At 39.3% G+C, this 18917-nt stretch overlaps 1 protein-coding gene across 1 annotated transcript; it reads left to right on the forward strand.

Moving 5' to 3' along the window:
• The first annotated feature begins 15579 nt into the window (after positions 1-15579).
• On the forward strand, positions 15580-18587 carry LOC107759644 (patatin-like protein 2). The gene is made up of 6 exons (XM_016577632.2): positions 15580-15838; positions 16253-16434; positions 16535-16718; positions 16991-17152; positions 17247-17549; positions 18205-18587. The coding sequence occupies exons 1-6, from the start codon at positions 15662-15664 to the stop codon at positions 18478-18480; spliced, it is 1284 nt and encodes a 427-aa protein (XP_016433118.2). The 5' UTR covers positions 15580-15661; the 3' UTR covers positions 18481-18587.
• The last annotated feature ends 330 nt before the right edge of the window (positions 18588-18917 follow it).

Consider the following 18917-nt stretch of genomic DNA (forward strand, 5'->3'; position numbering starts at 1 on the left):
TGGAATTCTTGTTTGTGATGTGGTGTCGCCGTCCTTGTTTGAACGTATTTAGGCTCGCCCGTGTGATGGTCTTCACTGGTTTGCCTTTGGGGCAGGGTGTTGTGAAATATTACCTAAGAAGCGGGTATCAGAGATGGCGGTGTGTGGCAGCTTCAGGTTCGAATCGGTATTTCTAGTATTTATGTCTCGATAAAGATGATCCTTATGGAGGCTTAGAGTTGGTGGAAATTCATTAGTTTGGAAGCTACATAGATGGATTATTATTTAAGACAGTATTTTAGTAGCGAAGGATGAAGAATGACATGGTGGGTTATGTCTCTCAGTAGATGAGTTCTTAGCAGGTCAAGTGCGAGCAGTAGAAATCGAGTAGTTTGCTTAGGAAGTTTGAATGTGATGGGACGAGTTTGCTTGGAACATAGAGGAATGTGAAAGCTTGATTATCATTTTGGGATGCAACATGACTTCGAGTTTTGGAACGTATTGTTGGACCTTCAATTGATGCTAATGGAATGAACGGACTCTTGCATCTGGCGGATGAGTGTGGACCTAGGAGAATTAACTGATTTCATAATGGATGTGGTTATTAATATGTCGTTCGAGGATGTCGGTATGAGGTTACACAGATAGGCTATCTCCTATGAGAAGGTTAGGGGTTGCATGGCTCTTGATGAAGTTCCTATAAAAAGTTTTGCCTTCTATCCAATGGGATGCATGTCCTGCGATGTGAGCATGGATCGATTGAAGAAGATGGTACGACTGTCAGGAGGCCGAGTGTTTGATTGTGGTTGATAATTCGGGATGTGTTATGATCAGTGGAACAAAAACTTATGAGAAATTTGGCTGAGAAATAGTGCGAGATCATGGTAACTGAAGATGAGGAGTCATTGCGGGTTCTAGATTTATGTGATTGTGGCTTAAAGCTAAGTGGGGGAGCCTACCATCTATGATTGGGTCACGTGGTGATGTGTCTTTGAAGTTTCGGGTTATCGGTACGTTAGTGGATTAGTTATTACTAAGGGAAGAAAACAACAGGGGTAATTTGAGCAAGGGATTTGATGAATGTGATTTACAAGGGAAAGTATTCATCGAGTTGCTTCATTGGAGTGCTCATGTGCTAACAGAGCACTAGTGGTATGATTAAATAATCGGGATTGGACTAGGGCGACTCTCAATAATGGTTATAGTGGATTCGAGATTTTAGGTGTGGTGCTTAAGGATTTTTAGGTTCGTTATGTGGTTGATGATTGGGTTTTGCAATAGAGTGTGAAGGGTACTTGGAGCATTTTTATCAATGGGTTTGCCGTGTAGTGTTAGAAAAATGGGAGAAATAGCTTCGGATTTGTAGAAGATCTAATCAGTGCAGGTGTATTAGTTGAGTTACTATAGACTGCATGAGGAAGGTATGAAATGGCTTATGGGTATTGAAATAATGTGGTCTCGTGAATTGGGTCACTCAGGATGAGTATTGATTGGGATCCGTTATGTGATTGAATAGAGTTGTTGATTCTAAAGGCAAGTCAAGAAGAAATCGGAAGAAGCTGAGTCAGCCTAGTAGTGGTCTGGATCAGCATGGTTAAGGAAATGATCGGCTCCTTAAGGTGTGGTAAGGCAATACATGTGTTTTGTGGCTGTACGTGCAAGCTTGAAAGCCTCCATAATTTGATTTATTTAGAGGTATTTGATTTTGATGGTTTTGATTATGTGTAAATGGGTCCCGGAAGAGTTATGGCAGTTTAGAACACAACTTGAGTTCTATGTCTTTTGCGGCTATGGGAAGTTGGTTGTGTGTTGCAATTCTACTTCTAAAATGAGTTAAGTGAAAGGTTCTAGCTGATGAAATGTTTATTCTACTGGTGGTTCAGGAGTTATGATGAAATTCTTGTACCCTCACGTAGCAGCATAATAGGTGCAATGAGCATTATGGAATTTGAATTTTAGGATCAAGGTTCCGATCCAGTTTTGACAGGAATGTCACAAGCTCGGAAGAGCTGGGGAGAGATTTTAGATGTTCAGAGTATGTTAGCATTATTTTTGTGTCACCTGAGAATGGTATTATGTGGAATAGGCATTGTGTATTGATTTATGAATTCTTGATTTGCACTTCAGTAATAGTATGGTTGGCAACCATGGATGTGCAGATTTTGCTACCTGGTGCGGAAGGTTGTGGGAGTATCTCCCGCGAGATGATCGTATAAGTGTGACGTGTCAGCCATTTATGTGGGAGAGATTGAAATCAGGTATGGAGATTCTAGTACTATCGTTGACGGGAGAGTTTATGTCTCATAGGCGCTCTATTTCTTTGGTTTCGGACTGTGAGAGTTTGTTATGGATTGGATGGTAGATCGTATTTGCCATGAATAGGGTCATTGTGGATCTTTGGAAGGCTATTTGCCCATTTTGGGATGAGTGGAAGCAACTTGAGGTCCGTTGGTAGGCCTAATGTGAATGCATATTTTTATACCAGATCAAATATGCTTATTCGGCATAGCATCGCTTATGGATAGGTATTTGGGCATGGTGGATGATATTCCTGCCTTCATCTATTTCAAGTGCTACTCTTTTTTGCCATATGGGTTGTGAGACGGCTTGATTATTCACACGTGTGTTGTGATTCTGTGTAGCTTGTGGTGTTATGTGAGCAAGATGGCTCTCGAGATGCAGGTCATTTATTGCACCTTAGTCGTGCTTGGTATTTCGTATGGCAAGGCACTACCTGTCTTCCCAGGGTTGTGTTTATGCACTTGGGGTGCTTGTGGTCGATATTCAGGCATTTCGTAGGTATGCGCATTTTGGTTCGATGGGTATTTCCTTATTGATTGTTATGTGCGGATCGGGTGGCATGCCGTGTGATGTTTAGATCAGGATGCAGGCCGCAACAGAGAGATATTGAGTACAAATCTTTATACTTATTTTGTGTGTTTTGTTTTCTTTGAGATAGGTTCATAGTATTGCTTTGGTTGCTTTTGTTTGTTGAACAAACCAGATCGTCTTGTATTCTGGTTCGTTATTCCTTATTGGTCAATTCGAGTTATAGCTTGTTGGCGCATTGGTGGCGTCGTATGAGTTTTTAGATGGTGTTTGAGGTGGCTTATTGCCCGAGCAGTTTGTACTGGGTGAGACGAGGTTGTTGGATCTGGAATTAGTGCAATCAGATTTATATAATGTATATAAGAGGAAAAATGTCACTAATGAGTTATTGATTTGGCAGGTAGTTATGAGTTTCTACACATCTCTTTCATCATTGTAGTATTGCGAGGGTTAGAACATGGCTTATATGCATTATGAGGTATATTACGGGCATCGACTTCGTGAATTTGCAGCTATTATGGTTCGAGGATGTTATTATGAGCATGCAAATTATGCAGTGCATTGCGTGAATTCAACATGGGTGTATGATCATGTTTTGGTATAGTATGTTGGGATTGATACGACGTGCGTATGTTAGAATTAGATATGGTAGAGAATTCTGGATGTTAGTATTTGGTTTTAAGGCTTGTGGGCTAAGGTAGCATGAAAGAGCTTCAGATTGTCTTGCGCTAATGTGCTCATATGGGTTGTGGTGGAACGAGTAGGTGCACGAGGTGTTAATCAGTGATTTTTGGCAACTCTGGAATGGTTCTTGGCACGTTCGAGAATGAATGTATGTTTAATTGCGGGAGAATGTAACGATCCGACCGGTCATTTTGAGATATAGCATGTGGTTTGGCGGTTCGAGACCTTGAGTAGCTTCACTTCATGTATTATGACTTGCGCGTGTAGTCGGATTAGATTTTCGGGAAGATCAAAGTTGGTTTGGAAGAATAATTCTCAATTCAAAAGCCTTAAGTTGGAAGAGTTGACTTTTGGGTAAACGACCTCGGATCCAATAGTTGACCAAGAATAATTCTCAATTCAGCAAGTGTTTTTTTTATCTTCCGCATTCAGTGTGTTATGCTATCACATGTTGATTCAACCAACCAGTTGGTTCGCTCGGTCACATGTAGTCAGGCAGCGGGTGTTGTGTTATGTCCAGGCCTAGGTTCGGGGCGTAACATTTGCAATAGCAATTTATTCATTTCTAATTCGTTTAAAATCATTTCAATTGTACTTCTCATAAATTTAGGAAATAGAACAATTGCATTTTGCACTTTAGAAGAAAAAAAGAATATCTTTTATCATTTGAATGAGATAATTAGAGACTTATAAGGAGGAATTTCTTATTTAATTGAGTTAGCTAAATAGGATTAGCAGTCATTATTTTCTGAATATTACACTTTTGTTAACATTTATTTTTATAACTCAAATAAAACATTTAATATAATATTTATTTAATTTTTAAAGTTCTATATTCATTAAGATAGAGTACATGCACAATGCGCGTACCCTAAGACTAGTAGAAAAAAATGACTAAACATAAATCTTGTATTTTGTTCATAGAATGTCACGACCCAAATTTCCCTCCGTAGGATGTCGTGACGGCACCTAGTCTCTAAGACTAGGTAAGCCTAAAAATTTGCGAAATAACTGAATATAAACTGAACTCAAGCCTTAACATATGAAATATATATATAAACTGCAATTCAAATAATTATAACTTCCAAAAATAGGTAGAAATAAGTCACAAGCTCTAAAGAGAAAATGTTAAGTGTCTGTATACATCAAGGTCTAGTAAAATAGAGAAAAGCAACATTATGGAGATAGAGGGGGATTACGAGGTCTGCCGACGCTGGCAGGTATACCTTGAAGTCTCCACGTACCGTCTAACTCACTAGTATCTGGCCTAGTAGGAAGAACGTGGATCTGCACAAAAAATATGCAGAAGTGTAGTATGAGTACACCACAACGGTACCTAGTAAGTGCCAAGTCTAACCTGGGTAGAGTAGTGACGGGGTCAGGTCAGGGCCCTAGTGGAATAAAAAGGAAACACGACAGAAGATTTAATAATATAATAAAATGATTGAGAATTCAACAATGAGAAATTTCATAAAGGTAACAACACAACAATTAGAGATAAACAGCAGGGGCACTCCCGAGGTACCGCCTCATAGTCCTAAATGTAAATACATAACAGGGGGAGCTCCCGAGGTACTGCCTCGTACTCCCAAAAGTAAATATGTAATAAGGGGAGCTCCCGAGGTACCGCCTCGTAGTCCCAACAGTAAATATGTAACATGGGCGCTCCCGAGGTACCGCCTTCTAGTCCCAAAAGTAAATATGCAATAGGGGGCTCCCGAGGTACTGCTTCGTAGTCCTAAAAGTAAATATGCAACAGGGCCGCTCCTAAGGTACAACCTCGTAGTCCCAAAAGTAAATACACAACAAGGGGGCTCTGGAGTTACCGCCTCGTAGTCCCAAAAGTAAATATGCAACAGGGGGAGCTCCGGAGGTACCGCCTTATAGTCCCAAAAGTAAATAAGCAACTCATAACCTATGAAACAATGAATTTACAGCAAGGAGTTCTACAGTTAAAGACTGAATGCAGAATCAAGGAAGCAGAAAACTCAACTAAGCATGTTGCACAAATTGCAAGTAAGAGTTAAAACACGTAGGCATGTGACATTAGGCTAAACATGATGACTACACATGCTACAACAACTCAGTTAAGGAATTAAAAGAAAACTACTCAACAAGAACCGGATTTTCCAACATATAACCCGAGTATGCACTCGTCACCTCGCGTACGCGGCCTTCACGTATGTCAAATACCATAACAGTACCAAAACCTAAGTGGAGTTTCCTCCACAATAGGTTAGACAAGTTACTTACCTCAAATCAAGCCCAATCAGTCAATAAGAATGCCTTTCCCTCGACTTTCCGACTCCAAACGGCCCAAATCTGGCCAAAAGCAATTACATACTATAAATACAACTATAAGAAACTAATTTAAATAATTAAACTACTACTTTAGCAAGGAATTGAAAAATCGCCCCAAAAGGTTGACCTGAGCACATGTCTCAGAATTGGGTAAAAGTCACAAAATACGAACATCCATTCGATATCGAGTTCACCCATACCAAAATTACTTAAATCCGACCTCAAATCGCTTTTTAAATTCCCAAAATTTTGGTTTAAGAACTTCCACCATTTTCCCAAATTTCTCACATCAAATCCTTAATTGAATGACAGAATAATTGATATATTAGTGGATACTAATAAAAAATGAGTGTAGAATCCTTGCCCAAATGTTTCCTCTCAAAAGCTCTCAAACGTTTGCCTCAATCCGAGTTTTATCTCTAAAAATATGAAGAAAATGGCAAACCTCGATTTTTAAACCATCATTCCCAGAACTTCCGCTTTTGCGGTTCAATTAGCCGCTTTTGCAGTCGACCAACCACATCTGCGGTCTGACGCTGGCCAACCGCTTCTGTGGTCCATATTTCGCTTCTGTGGGTACGCATCTGCGCAAACTCGTCAACTTCTGTGGACCGGCCTCCCAAGTTCTCGTCCGCTTCTACGATTATCCTTCCGCAGAAGCGACTCCGCTTTTGCGGCTGTCACATCGTAACTGCGACCACTGGCCATTTTCTCGAGCCCCGCATCTCCGCCCAGCCGCTCGCTTCTGCGAGCTTGCACCTGCAGTCAAACTTGCGCAGATGCGATTGCTCCAGAATTGGTGCACTTCAGCCATTCAGACAAGTCCAAATTTGTTCCGGATTCAATCCGAATCATACCCGGGGACTCCGAGACCCTATCCGAATATACCAACAAGTCCTAAAATATCATATAAACATAGTCGAGCCTTTAAATCACGTCAAACAACATTAAAACAAGAATTGCACATCGATTCAAGCCTAACGAACTTTTAAACTTCAAACTTCTACGTTCGATGCCGAAACCTATCAATCAAGTCCGATTGACCTCAAATTTTGCACACAAGTAATAATTGACATTACGGACCTATTCCAACTTCCGAAATAGAATCGGACCCCGATATCAAAAAAGTCCACTCCCGATCAAACTTTCCAAAAATCGTCCAATTTCTAACTTTCGCCAATTAACGCCGAAATAACCTATAGACCTCCAAATCAGTATCCGGATACACTCTTGAGACCAAAATCACCCTATGTAGGTATTTGAACCACTGAAACTCCATTCCGCAGTCACCTTCACACAATTTAACCTACGGTCAATTCCCATGACTTAAAGCTTCCGAAATTAGAATTTCCCATCCGAATCAACTTTGAACTTCATGAAATTCGATTCTGACTACGTGTATAAGTCATAAAACATGAAGTGAAGCTACTCAAGGCCTCAAACTATCGAACGACGCGCTAGGGTTCAAAACGACCGATCGGGTCGTAACATTCTCCCCCACTTAAATATACGTTCGTCCTTGAACGTACTGAGGACTAGTCTAGGGTTATCTAAAATCACTGTTCAACACCTCGTACACCTACCGTGCCACCAAAACCCATGTGACCACGTTAGCTCGAGCCAAAGATCCTCCCTGTAACCTTAGCTAACAAGCGTTAGAACCAAATTCCAACATTCTGAATTCACCACGAGACCCAACTCTAACATACGAACACTGCATCAATCCCTACACACTATACCAAAACCTAATCATGCACCTATGCTGAAATCACACCATTCACCACATACGTCGTCTGCCCATAATAACATCCTCCGACCACAATAGCTGAAATTCCACAAATCCGATACCCGCAATACACCGCATGACACATATAAGCCCTATTCAAACTCTCGCAATGCTTCCACGATGAAAGAGATGTATAGAAACTCATTACCACATGCCAAATAAATAAATCACGAGGGTCGCTCCACCTGACAAGAATCATTACCTCATTCAGAACCGAATAACAATATATTTTTTATTTAATATACCCGACTTAACTCCGATCGCACTGATCTCTGGTCCAATAATCTCGTCTCACCCAGTATAAGCTACTAAGGCAATAAGCCATCTCAAAAACTGCCAAAAATCTCATATGCCACCCACATTTCGCCAACAAGCTACAAACTCGAATGTGACACATTAGGAAGAACGAATTCTGGAAAAGAACTACTCAGCCCGCGTAATAAATAAAACAACTGAAAAGATTCTATGAACCTTTCTCTGAGAATGAGAAACAAAATACACAGAAATAAGTATAGGGAACCGTACTTAACATCTTACTGTTGCGACGTGCAACTCGATCCAAGAATGATATTGTTGCGGCGTGCAACCCGATCTAAACATGATACCGTTGCGGCGTGCAACCCGATCCAAACAACATACATGTGGCGGCATGCCACCCAATCCACACATAACAATAGGTACGGAAGTGCTCATCGAGCCATAATGCTTATTCTTACGAAATACCCGAATATCGACCACAAACACGTCAAGTGCAAAAATACAACCCTGGAGAGGCGGATAGTGCCATACGCTACAAAACCCAAGCACAACTGAGGTGCGATAAATGACTTGTATCTCGAGAGCCATACTGCTCATATAACACCACAAGCTACACTAGATCACAACACATGTGCGAATAATCAAGTCGTTCATAACCCACATGGCACAATATAGTATTACATGGAATAGCTTATGTCGAGAATAACATCCAATGCCCGTAGACTCCTCCGCAAGCAATGATATGCCAAACGAACACATCCGACGTGATGTAGAGCACACATTCACATTAGACCCACTAACGGACCCCATGCCAATTCCTGTCATCCCATACTGGGCCAACCTTTCAAGGATCCCCAATGGCCCTATTCATGACACACACGAGTAGTCGTACCAACCTGAAACAAACTCCCACAACTCACCACAAAAGGAATAGAGAACCCTCCCGACATAAACTCTCACATTAACGATAGCACCATAATCTCCATCAAGTAACTAATATGTCACACTTATACAATTTTCCAGTGGGATACGCTCCCATGACCTTCCGCACCAGGTAGCAAAGTCTGCACCTCCATACCACACACTGTACTAATTCTGTAAAGCCAACCAAGGGTCCGCAAATCAATACACAAAGCCTCTTACACCGGACACCGTTCTCAGGTTCCACTAAAGAAAATGCCAGGTTACTCTGAACATCTGAACTCTTCCCTGCTCATCTGAGTTCGTGACATTCTTGTCAACACCGAACCGCAACCTTGATTCTCAACTTCCGATTCCCATGCCTCTCACTACACCTATCGCGCTGCTACGCGAGAGTACAAGAATTCATCATAACCCCAGAACTACTAGTATAATAAACACTCCATTGGCTAGAAGCCCTTTCACTCAACTCATCTCAGAAGAACCATTGCACCACGCAACTGAATTCACATAACCGCAGAAATACAAACCTCAAGTCGTGGTCTAAATCGTCATAACTCTTCCGAGATCCATTTAAACAGAACAAGGCCATTAGAATTAAGTATCTCCCAAATCAATCAAATTATGGTGGCTACCAAGCCCGCACATACAACCACCAACCACATGTATAACTAACACGCCGAAAGAACTGATCATTGCCACAATCGTGCTGATTCAAACCATTACTATTTGACCTAACTTATTCTGATTTTCTCTTGACTTGCCTTAGATACAATAATAGCTCCATTCAAAAATATAACGAACTCAGTTAGCACTCGCCCAGAGTGACCCAAATCATGAGACCACATCGTCTTGATACCCATGAACCATCTCATACTCTCCTCATGCACACAATAACATCTCCAATTGGTACACCCATTCTGAAGGACCTTTCGCGAATCCGAAACTGTTTCTTCCTTTCCTCTACTACTGCACCGCATACTCGATGATAACATAGAACATTCCAAGTCCCGTTCATAATCCACTGTGAAAACTCGATCCTTAACCACAAAACAGACACGAAATCATTAGGCATTGGACTTAGATTCTTGAACCCACTAGGATCGTTGTTGGGAGTCACCCACTCTCACCTGGTCCCGAATATAATCAAAATCCAATGTACTGCTAGCACATGAACACCCTCTCAAGGAAGAAACCAATTGAATTATTTTCCTTGTACATCACCTCCATAAGAAGCATAAACTCTGAGTCTTCCCAAAACCCTAAACATGAATCAATAAGGCAAACGGAGCACACATAAATCAAATTCCTTGCATGGATTACTCCTGATGTCTTTATTTTGTTAGTCATAATACCCCACCAATGCACCGATAACCAGAACCCGCACCAGTAGATAACCATGTGATCCCATCGTAAACGGTGGGGCTCTCCCACTTAGCTTTAAGCTACAATTTTTAAACCTAGAACCCACAAAGATTTCCCCTTCTCAGTTACCATGCTCTTGCACCGTCAACCCTCCAAATTTCTTGTTGTTTCTTACTAAACTTTTCATGAACATTCCAAATTATCATCCATAATCGCATATTTATCCTTCTATTTCGTAGTAAGTAGAACTCTCCGTAGAAACTTCATCAAAATCACACAACCGCTGACCTGTCCACCGAAGATAGCCCACCTGTGGACTTACATATCGACATCTCCTAACGACATTGCACTGGGTACAACTACCATAAAATCAGTAAACCTCCTGAACCCATGCTCATCCACCAGCTGTACAAGTCTGTTCATTCCCCATTGATATCAACTGAAAGTCCGACAATACATTCCAAACTCGAAGTCATGTTGCATCGAAACGATAATCAAATCTTCACACCCCTCTTCATTTCAAACAAACTTCTTTCTGCCATATTCAATATTTCTTCCGGTACAGTAGCCACTATTTCAAATAAGGTCCGTAGACCTAGTCACTTTCCACCATGACTCCCAAATCGTTCTGAAATTTCTCAAGGCATGTGGTTATCCTACCACAGAATCTACATGTTACTCCGCCTCTCTTAATTGGATCAAAACCATCTTCTTTAAGTAACTGCTCTATCTCTTCTTTTCATACTTGACCTGCTGGTAATTCAACCACCGTGAGACATCTCCCGCCATGTCCTTCCTTATACTTTGCTGCCCAAGTGTTGCCTCAAATCAAATTCATAGTCTGATTGCCTTTTCTCCACTTGAATTAAATGCCGAACTTCAAAATCATGCACCGAGAAATCCCCCTGTCAAGTCATCCACTGCCTCGACACATAAAAAAGCACTTAACTATTACACCAACACCGTGCGATCACAATGCATGAACATCACAACAATCCTTGCATAGCGTCAAAACCATAGGAAGTACATATACTGAACTGAAATGACAGGACATCCTTCTGCAAGGCGACGATAATAGCCCACTCGAACACATAAGGAAAACATCTTGCACCATATCTGCAGTACCACTACAACTCTTCGATGCCCAATTGATAACAAGCGCTTCACGTCGCATAAGGTTGAGTGGGAAGGAAATAAAGGCATAAGCCCCAAAGGAATCAAATTGCATGATGATGAATCAAGGAAGTGAAGCTTTTCCTAACAGTTCCATAGCCTCTTGAAGATAAGTACAGACGGCTTCGTACCGTTCCGCGAGACTCTACTAAATCTGCTTGTGACTCATAACACATATGAACCTAGTGCTCTGATACCAACTTGTCACGACCCAAATTTTCCTCCGTAGGATGTCGTGACGGCACCTAGTCTATAAGACTAGGTAACCCTAGCAATTTGTGGAATAACTGCATATAAACTGAACTCAAGCCTCAACATATGAAATATATATATAAGTTGAGATTCAAATAAAAATAACTCCCAAAACCGGTAGAAATAAGTCACAAGTTCTAAAGAGAAAATGTTAAGTGTCTGTATATATCAGAGTCTAGTAAAATAGAGAAACGCAACATCATAAAGATAAAGGGAGACTCCGAGGTCTGCGGACGTTAACAGATATACCTTGAAGCTTCCACTTACGGTCTAGCTCACTGGTATCTGGCCTGGTAGGAAGAATGTAGATGTGCACAATAAATGTGCAGAAGTGTAGTATGAGTACACCACAACGGTACCTAGTAAGTGCTAAGCCTAACCACGGTAGAGTAGTGATGAGGTCAGGTCAGGGCCCTACTGGAATAAAAAGGAAACAAGGCATAAGATATAATAATATAACAATGAGAAATTTTAGAAAGTTAACAACACAACAAATAGAGATAAACAGTAGGGGCACTCCCGAGGTACCGCCTCGTAGTCCCAAATGTAAATACGCAATAGGGGGAGCTTGCGAGGTACCGCCTCGTAGTCCCAAAAGTAAATATGCAACAAGGGGAGCTCCCGAGGTACCGCCTTGTAGTCCCAAAAGTAAATATGCAACAGGGACGCTCCCGAGGTACCGTCTGGTAGTCCAAAAAAGTAGATACACAATAGGGGGAGCTCCCGAGGTACCGTCTCGTAGTCCCAAAACTAAATATGCAATAGAGGGAGCTCCCGAGGTTCCTCCTCGTAGTCCCAAAAGTAAATACACAATTCATAACATATGGAACAACGAATTTATAGCAAGGAATCCTACAGTTAAAGACTGAATGCAAGATCAAGGAAGAAAGTAACTCAACTAAGTATGTTGCACAAATTCCAAGTAAGAATTAAGATATGTAGGCATGCGACATTAGACTAAACATGATGAATACACATGCTAGAGCAACTCAGTTAAGGAATTAAAAAAAAATTACTCAGCAACAACCATATTTTTCAACATATAACCCGATTACGCACTCGTCATCTCGCGTACGCGGCCTTCACGTATTTCAAATACCATAACAGTACCAAAACCTATGGGGAGTTTCCCTCACACAATGTTAGACAAGTCACTTACCTTAAACCAAGCCCAATGAGCCGATAAGAATGCCTTTCCCTCAACTTTCCAATTCTGAACGACCCAAATCTAGCCAAAAGCAATTACATACTATAAATACAACTATAAGAAACTAATTTAAATAATGAAACTAGGACTTTAACAAAGAATTGAATAATCACCCCAAAACGTCGACCCGAGCACACGTCTCTAAATCGTTTAAAAGTCACAAAATACGAATACCCATTCGATATCGAGTTCAACCATACAAAAATTACTCAAATCCGACCTCAAATCACTTTTAAATTCCCAAATTTCGGTCTAAGAACTTCCACCATTTCCCCCCAAATTTCTCACCCCTAATCCTTAATTGAATGAAGGAATAATTGATAGATTAGTGGATATTAATAAAAAATGAGTGTAGAATTCTTACCCAAATATTTCCTACGAAAATCTCTCAAACTTTCACCTCAATCCGAGCTCTATCTCTAAAAATATGAAGAAAATAGCAAACCCTCGATTTTTAATCCATCCTGCCCAGAACTTCCGCTTTTGTGGTTCAATAAGCCGCTTCCGCGGCGCCGCTTTTGCGGTCGACCAACCACATCTACGGAAGGTCACTGATGCTAGCCAACCATTTTTGCTGTCCAAATCAGGCTTCTGCGGGTGCGCATCTGCGCAAACTCGTCTTCTTCTGTGGATCGACCTCCCAAGCTCTCGTCCGGTTCTGCGATCATCCTTGCGCAGAAGCGACTCCGCTTCTGCGACCCTCACATCACACCTGCGACCACTGGCCACTTTCTCCAGCCCCGCATCTGCGCCCAGCTGCTCGCTTCTACGAGCTCGCACCTTCAGTCAAACATGCGCAGATGCCATTGCACCAGAAGTGGTGCACTTCAGCCATTCACAGAAGTCCAAATTTGTTCTCGATTTAATCCGAATCACACCCGGGGCCTCCGGGACCCCGTCCGAATATACCAACAAGTCCTAAAACATCATATGAACTTAGTCGAGCCTTTAAATCAAATCAAACAACGCTAAAAGCAAGAATTGCACATCGATTCAAGCCTAATGAACTTTAAAACTTCAAACTTCTACATTCGACGCCAAACCTATCAAATCAAGTCCGATTGACCTCAAATCTAGCACATAAGTCATAATTGACATTACGGGCCTGCTCCAACTTCCGATATCGGAATCCGACCCCGATATAAAAAAGTCCACTCCGGGACAAACTTTCCAAAATTCATCTAATTTCCAACTTTCGTCAATTAACGCTGAAATGACCTACGGACCTCCAAATGAATATCTGGACACGCTCCTGAGACGAAAATCACCCTACGGCGCTATTGGAACCATCGATACTTCATTCCGGAGTCGTCTTCATACAATTAAACCTACGGTCAATTCTCACGACTTAAAGCTTCCGAAATTAGAATTTTCCATCCAAATCAACTTTGAACTTCCCGAAATTCGATTCTGACTACGCGCAAGTCATAAAACATGAAGTGAAACTTCTTAAGACCTCAAACCGCCGAACGACGCGCTAGGGCTCAAAACGACTTGTCGGATCGTTATGTGAAATTGTCATATAACGAAAATAATATTTGTAACGGATTCTGTCAAATCTATTTCATTTCTTACTATCATTATTTGAGAAATCAGATAGCTTTTTTTCGACTATTTCAAATATTTTATAAATAATCTTAGTTATAATAAATTGTTATTTAGAGTTCTTTTATGTAATTTTCACGTATAAATTTTTGTAATTCTAAAAATCAATGTTCAAGTTGACTCATTAAAATTATAAGCTTTTACTCTCTTATTCTGCACTTAGCCATTGTTTTTTGGATGAATGTAGTATATTCTTCTTACAAGTTACAAGCATATTTTAAGTATTGAATCTTGCAAGTGGAGTCTCACTAGTTGGCATTGGATATACTCTTATTATAGGCTATATCCTAAGTCGCAAGTGATCTAAATTCTAATCCGGTACGGTATCATACAATTTGGTCCAGTGATCTCTTCATTTTACATAGATAAATACTTTGCAATTGCTTCTAACTTTCTCTCATTGACCACAGCGTTATCTAGTGCAGTACTATTCAAATACATCAAATAGGAGAACCAGTGGATAAGAGTTATAGACCAAAAGCTGTTGTACTTAAGAGACCGAAGCTGGTGCAGACGTGCAGTCAACAGCTTTGTATAAATTACTCATACACATCTAATTCATCAATCCGTCATGATGTTTAACACTGCTTGTACCTTTTCATTATTGAAAGTCATGGGAACTAAATTTCAACACCAACCTACTAATTCTCAAAAAAGACTGATTCCACAGCGTTTACCTACTTGTCATTTGTTTATATAATAGCTAATTGCAGATTTCTCAGTTGCAATAAGATCTCTTTTGTTATTTTCTTGTTGAGAAACTATGATATTGGAACGTCTAATACTCGTCTAGTTGATTGGGTGCTTAGATATTCATTGCCTCATTTGACCTTACAAATAAAAAGTAAATAATTAGGGTGGTACGTGAATTTTAAAGAATTCCCGAGAAAATTAAATATTCAGAAACAATATGGTTTGTTCTATTAATTATTGTATTGACGTAATGCCCCACTAGATCACCAGGATTTCGTCAAGACGGTTCAAAGGTATGACTACAGTACTATATACAGAAAAAAAGTTAGAAATAGTAAACAAGAATGCATTCAAAATGGCAATTGGATAAGTTTAATTATTTGGCCATTTGCCCTGTACGTTTTAAAAAGTCTTTGTCAACAACCCATTTAAAATGTGTTAGCAGCCACTGTGATGATGTCATGATCAAAAGTGTTCGATGAAATTTGAGTGTATAAATAAAGGATTTACGAAAACTGGTGAATCCAAGCCATTAAGTTGCTATATATTCTGTGTCAAATACTAGAGACAGTGTGTGAAGTTTTCCTCTAGTATAGAACTTGACAAGTATGGGTAGAACTTTTGTAGCTGCAATAACTTTGTTAGTGATTCTACATGTCCTACAACCTGTTATGGTATCTGCTGCTACAAAAGGAAAGATAGTAACAGTTTTGAGCATAGATGGAGGTGGCATCAGAGGCATTATTCCTGGCACCCTTCTTGCTTTCCTTGAATCCAAGCTTCAGGTATCCATTAACCACTTTATCTACATGCCTAGCTACTGCTTCTATTCAGTGGCTGGCGGACACAAAATTTAAATATTATAATTTTAAAAATATTTATTTATTTCTATCTATACTTGTATATTGGTAGGGCGGAGACATCTTTATTAAGTCGTGTGTATTTTTTTAAAACCATTATGAACGATTAAAACTAATACAAAACTTAATTTAATTTGGAACAGAAAGTAAAACCTTTAAACTTCCATAATTTTGCACTCAAATCCACTTACAAGCCGAATTGTGACAATCAACTAATATTGCTTGTGTAAAATTCTGTACATTCCACTGTATATAGGATTCGACCTCATAACACTGGGTTTTATTTAACTTCGAAAATTTGTAGCATGTAATGATCCTCAACTTGCGTTGCTATTTTAGGACATAGATGGACCGAATGCAAGAATTGCAGACTATTTTGATGTTGTAGCTGGAACGAGCACAGGTGGACTAATAAGCACCATGCTCACAGCTCCAAACAAGGATAATCGCCCTTTATATGCAGCGAAAAATATTACCAATTTCTATATGGAGCACGGCTCTAAAATCTTTCCTGAGAGCAGGTTAGAACAGTTGATATATAATCGAGTGTTTTATTTTTCAATTATATACTAGTTTGCTGGACACAGTATCGATGAAAAAAATGTTCATATGTAAATGCAGCCGCAGCGGCTTTGTCAAGAGAATCACAAATTTATTTGGGGGCCCAAAGTATGACGGAAAATATCTAAAAACATTGGTTAAGTCAATATTAGGCAATCTTACTATGAAGCAAACATTGACTCAAACAGTCATCCCAGCTTTTGATATCAAGCTCCTTCAACCTATCGTCTTCACAACTGCTGATGTACAGTCCTCTTCACCTAAATAAATTTCACTATATTTCCTGCTTAATGTACATGATAGCCGGTTTATAGCCTTGTTCATATTAGATTAAATTATATATGTTGTTGTAAATATTGCTATTAGTACAATTTAATCGATTATAACAGATTATTGCTCTATTTTCTAAGTTAGCGTATCATATTTGGCTATTTGCTATAAAAAATTATGTTAACTTATACATTGTAAGTATATATGCAAAACTTAAACTCATTCATATTTATGTACGTTGTACAGGCCAAAGCTCACGTCTCTAGGGATGCTCTACTATCTGACATCTGCCTTAGTACCTCTGCAGCACCCACCTATTTCCCTGTACATTATTTTGAGACCAAGGATGCTCAAGGGAAAACACGTACATTTGATCTCATTGATGGAGGTGTAGCTGCAAATAATCCAGTGAGTAGCCATTAGATAAAGAAACAGACTACTTATAAATTTCTTTGTCAAAATTCCCATATTTGATCAGACTTGTCTATAAATTTACTCGCAGACTCTAGTGGCAATTAGTCACATTTCGAAAGAAATCATGTTAGGGAAATCCCAATACGAGGGCATGGAACCAATGGACTGTAAGAAAATGATGGTTCTGTCATTGGGGACTGGTATAGGGAAGGAGGAAAAGAAGTATAGCGCAGCCGTGGCTTCCTCGTGGGGTGTACTTGGTTGGTTGTACAACAATGGTGCAAGTCCATTGCTAGACGTTTTTGGTGATGCAAGTGCTGATATTGTAGATATACACCTTTCCACCATGTTTCAGTCCCTTCAAAACGAAAAGAGCTATCTTCGAATTCAGGTACCAAGATTAGTATTACTAGTATTTTTCTCCCTTCATGTAGACTTTATAGGGTTTTTTAATTTTATATAAGGGTGTCCGGAGTTAATTTTGTGTGTTGTCACTAACATTAAGTTACAAAATTATTTTTATAACACTAAAATAATTGATTTTACCAACTTTAATATTAAGGTTACTAAACTTTACCCGCTATAATAGTAGTAATTAAAATCACAAAACTATATCTTGTGTCACGTTAAAGTAACTATATACACTTTGTCTATAACAACAAAACATGTTCATCAAGGTGATCTGATGTTAGTGTTAGAGTAGGTAAAATTTCTGATGTTACTGTTGAAACAGGATAAAAATTCATTTATTTGAATGTAGCAAATAATAGTCCCCGGGACTTTACTATTATAGAGGGTAATTCAATTACTTAAACCTGATAAAAAAAATTAATAATTTTGTAACTCAATTGTTATAGTAGATCATTTACCATGCATAAAATTAATCCGGAAATAAAATAATAACATGTTATAGTTTATGCATGGTAAATGATCTACTATAACAATTGAGTTATAAAATTATTAAGTTGATGTATATAACATAAATTCCAGGCCAGCACACACACATATATACACACACTTCATGTTGATTTTATGTATTTGTGCAGGATGATAGTTTGACCGGGGAGGCTGCATCTATGGATGTTTCAACCACAAAGAACATGAAAACACTTGTGCAAATGGGTAATGATCTATTAAAGAAGCCTGTGTCAAGAGTTAACTTAGACACCGGTCGCTATGAACAAGTTTCTGGTGAGGGGACCAATGAAGAAGCTCTTATTCGCTTTGCTAAGTTGCTTTCAGAGCAAAGAAAACTTCGACAGCCAGTGGAGGAGTTCACCTCCACTAGGAAAATACTCCAAGAATCTGTCAAACACCAATAAGGGAAAAGTCTTACATGTTTATCTTTTTTCTTTGAATTTTCATAAGCTGTAGGCAGTTTTATGTAAAATTGGAAAAAAGAAGAATGAAATTCTCCGTGTTTCTCTAATTGTTGGTTGTTACTGTTTTACCAACAAAAGCAGATGTTTGATTAAACTAATTAATTTAATAAAACGAAGGGTTAAATTTAGTTGATGATAATAATTTTAAATCTATAATTGATTGACACAGGTAACGCAAGAGCAATATTGAGAGAAGAGTAAATATAGTGTGTGTTCAATGTTCCAAGATCCTCAATGATGAGAGAAAATATTGAGTAATAAATAGCAATAGATGGCATTAAAGTAAATAAGGAGAATAATTCACCCAATATTGAATGAAGTGAATGATTCTTCTTTCTCACAATGATGAATGAAAGACCAGTAATAGAATGTTAGGA

This window comes from Nicotiana tabacum, chromosome 17 (genome assembly GCF_000715075.1).
Source record: "Nicotiana tabacum cultivar K326 chromosome 17, ASM71507v2, whole genome shotgun sequence".
Lineage (NCBI taxonomy): Eukaryota > Viridiplantae > Streptophyta > Magnoliopsida > Solanales > Solanaceae > Nicotiana > Nicotiana tabacum.

Bases quoted from the DNA above. Each gene is read 5' to 3' on its own strand.
- LOC107759644 (XM_016577632.2), top strand. From the start codon at position 15,662: ATGGGTAGAACTTTTGTAGCTGCAATAACTTTGTTAGTGATTCTACAT. The intron at 16,719-16,990 runs GTACAGTCCTCT...TACGTTGTACAG, and splicing joins TCGTCTTCACAACTGCTGAT to GCCAAAGCTCACGTCTCTAG. The intron at 17,153-17,246 runs GTGAGTAGCCAT...ATTTACTCGCAG, and splicing joins GTGTAGCTGCAAATAATCCA to ACTCTAGTGGCAATTAGTCA.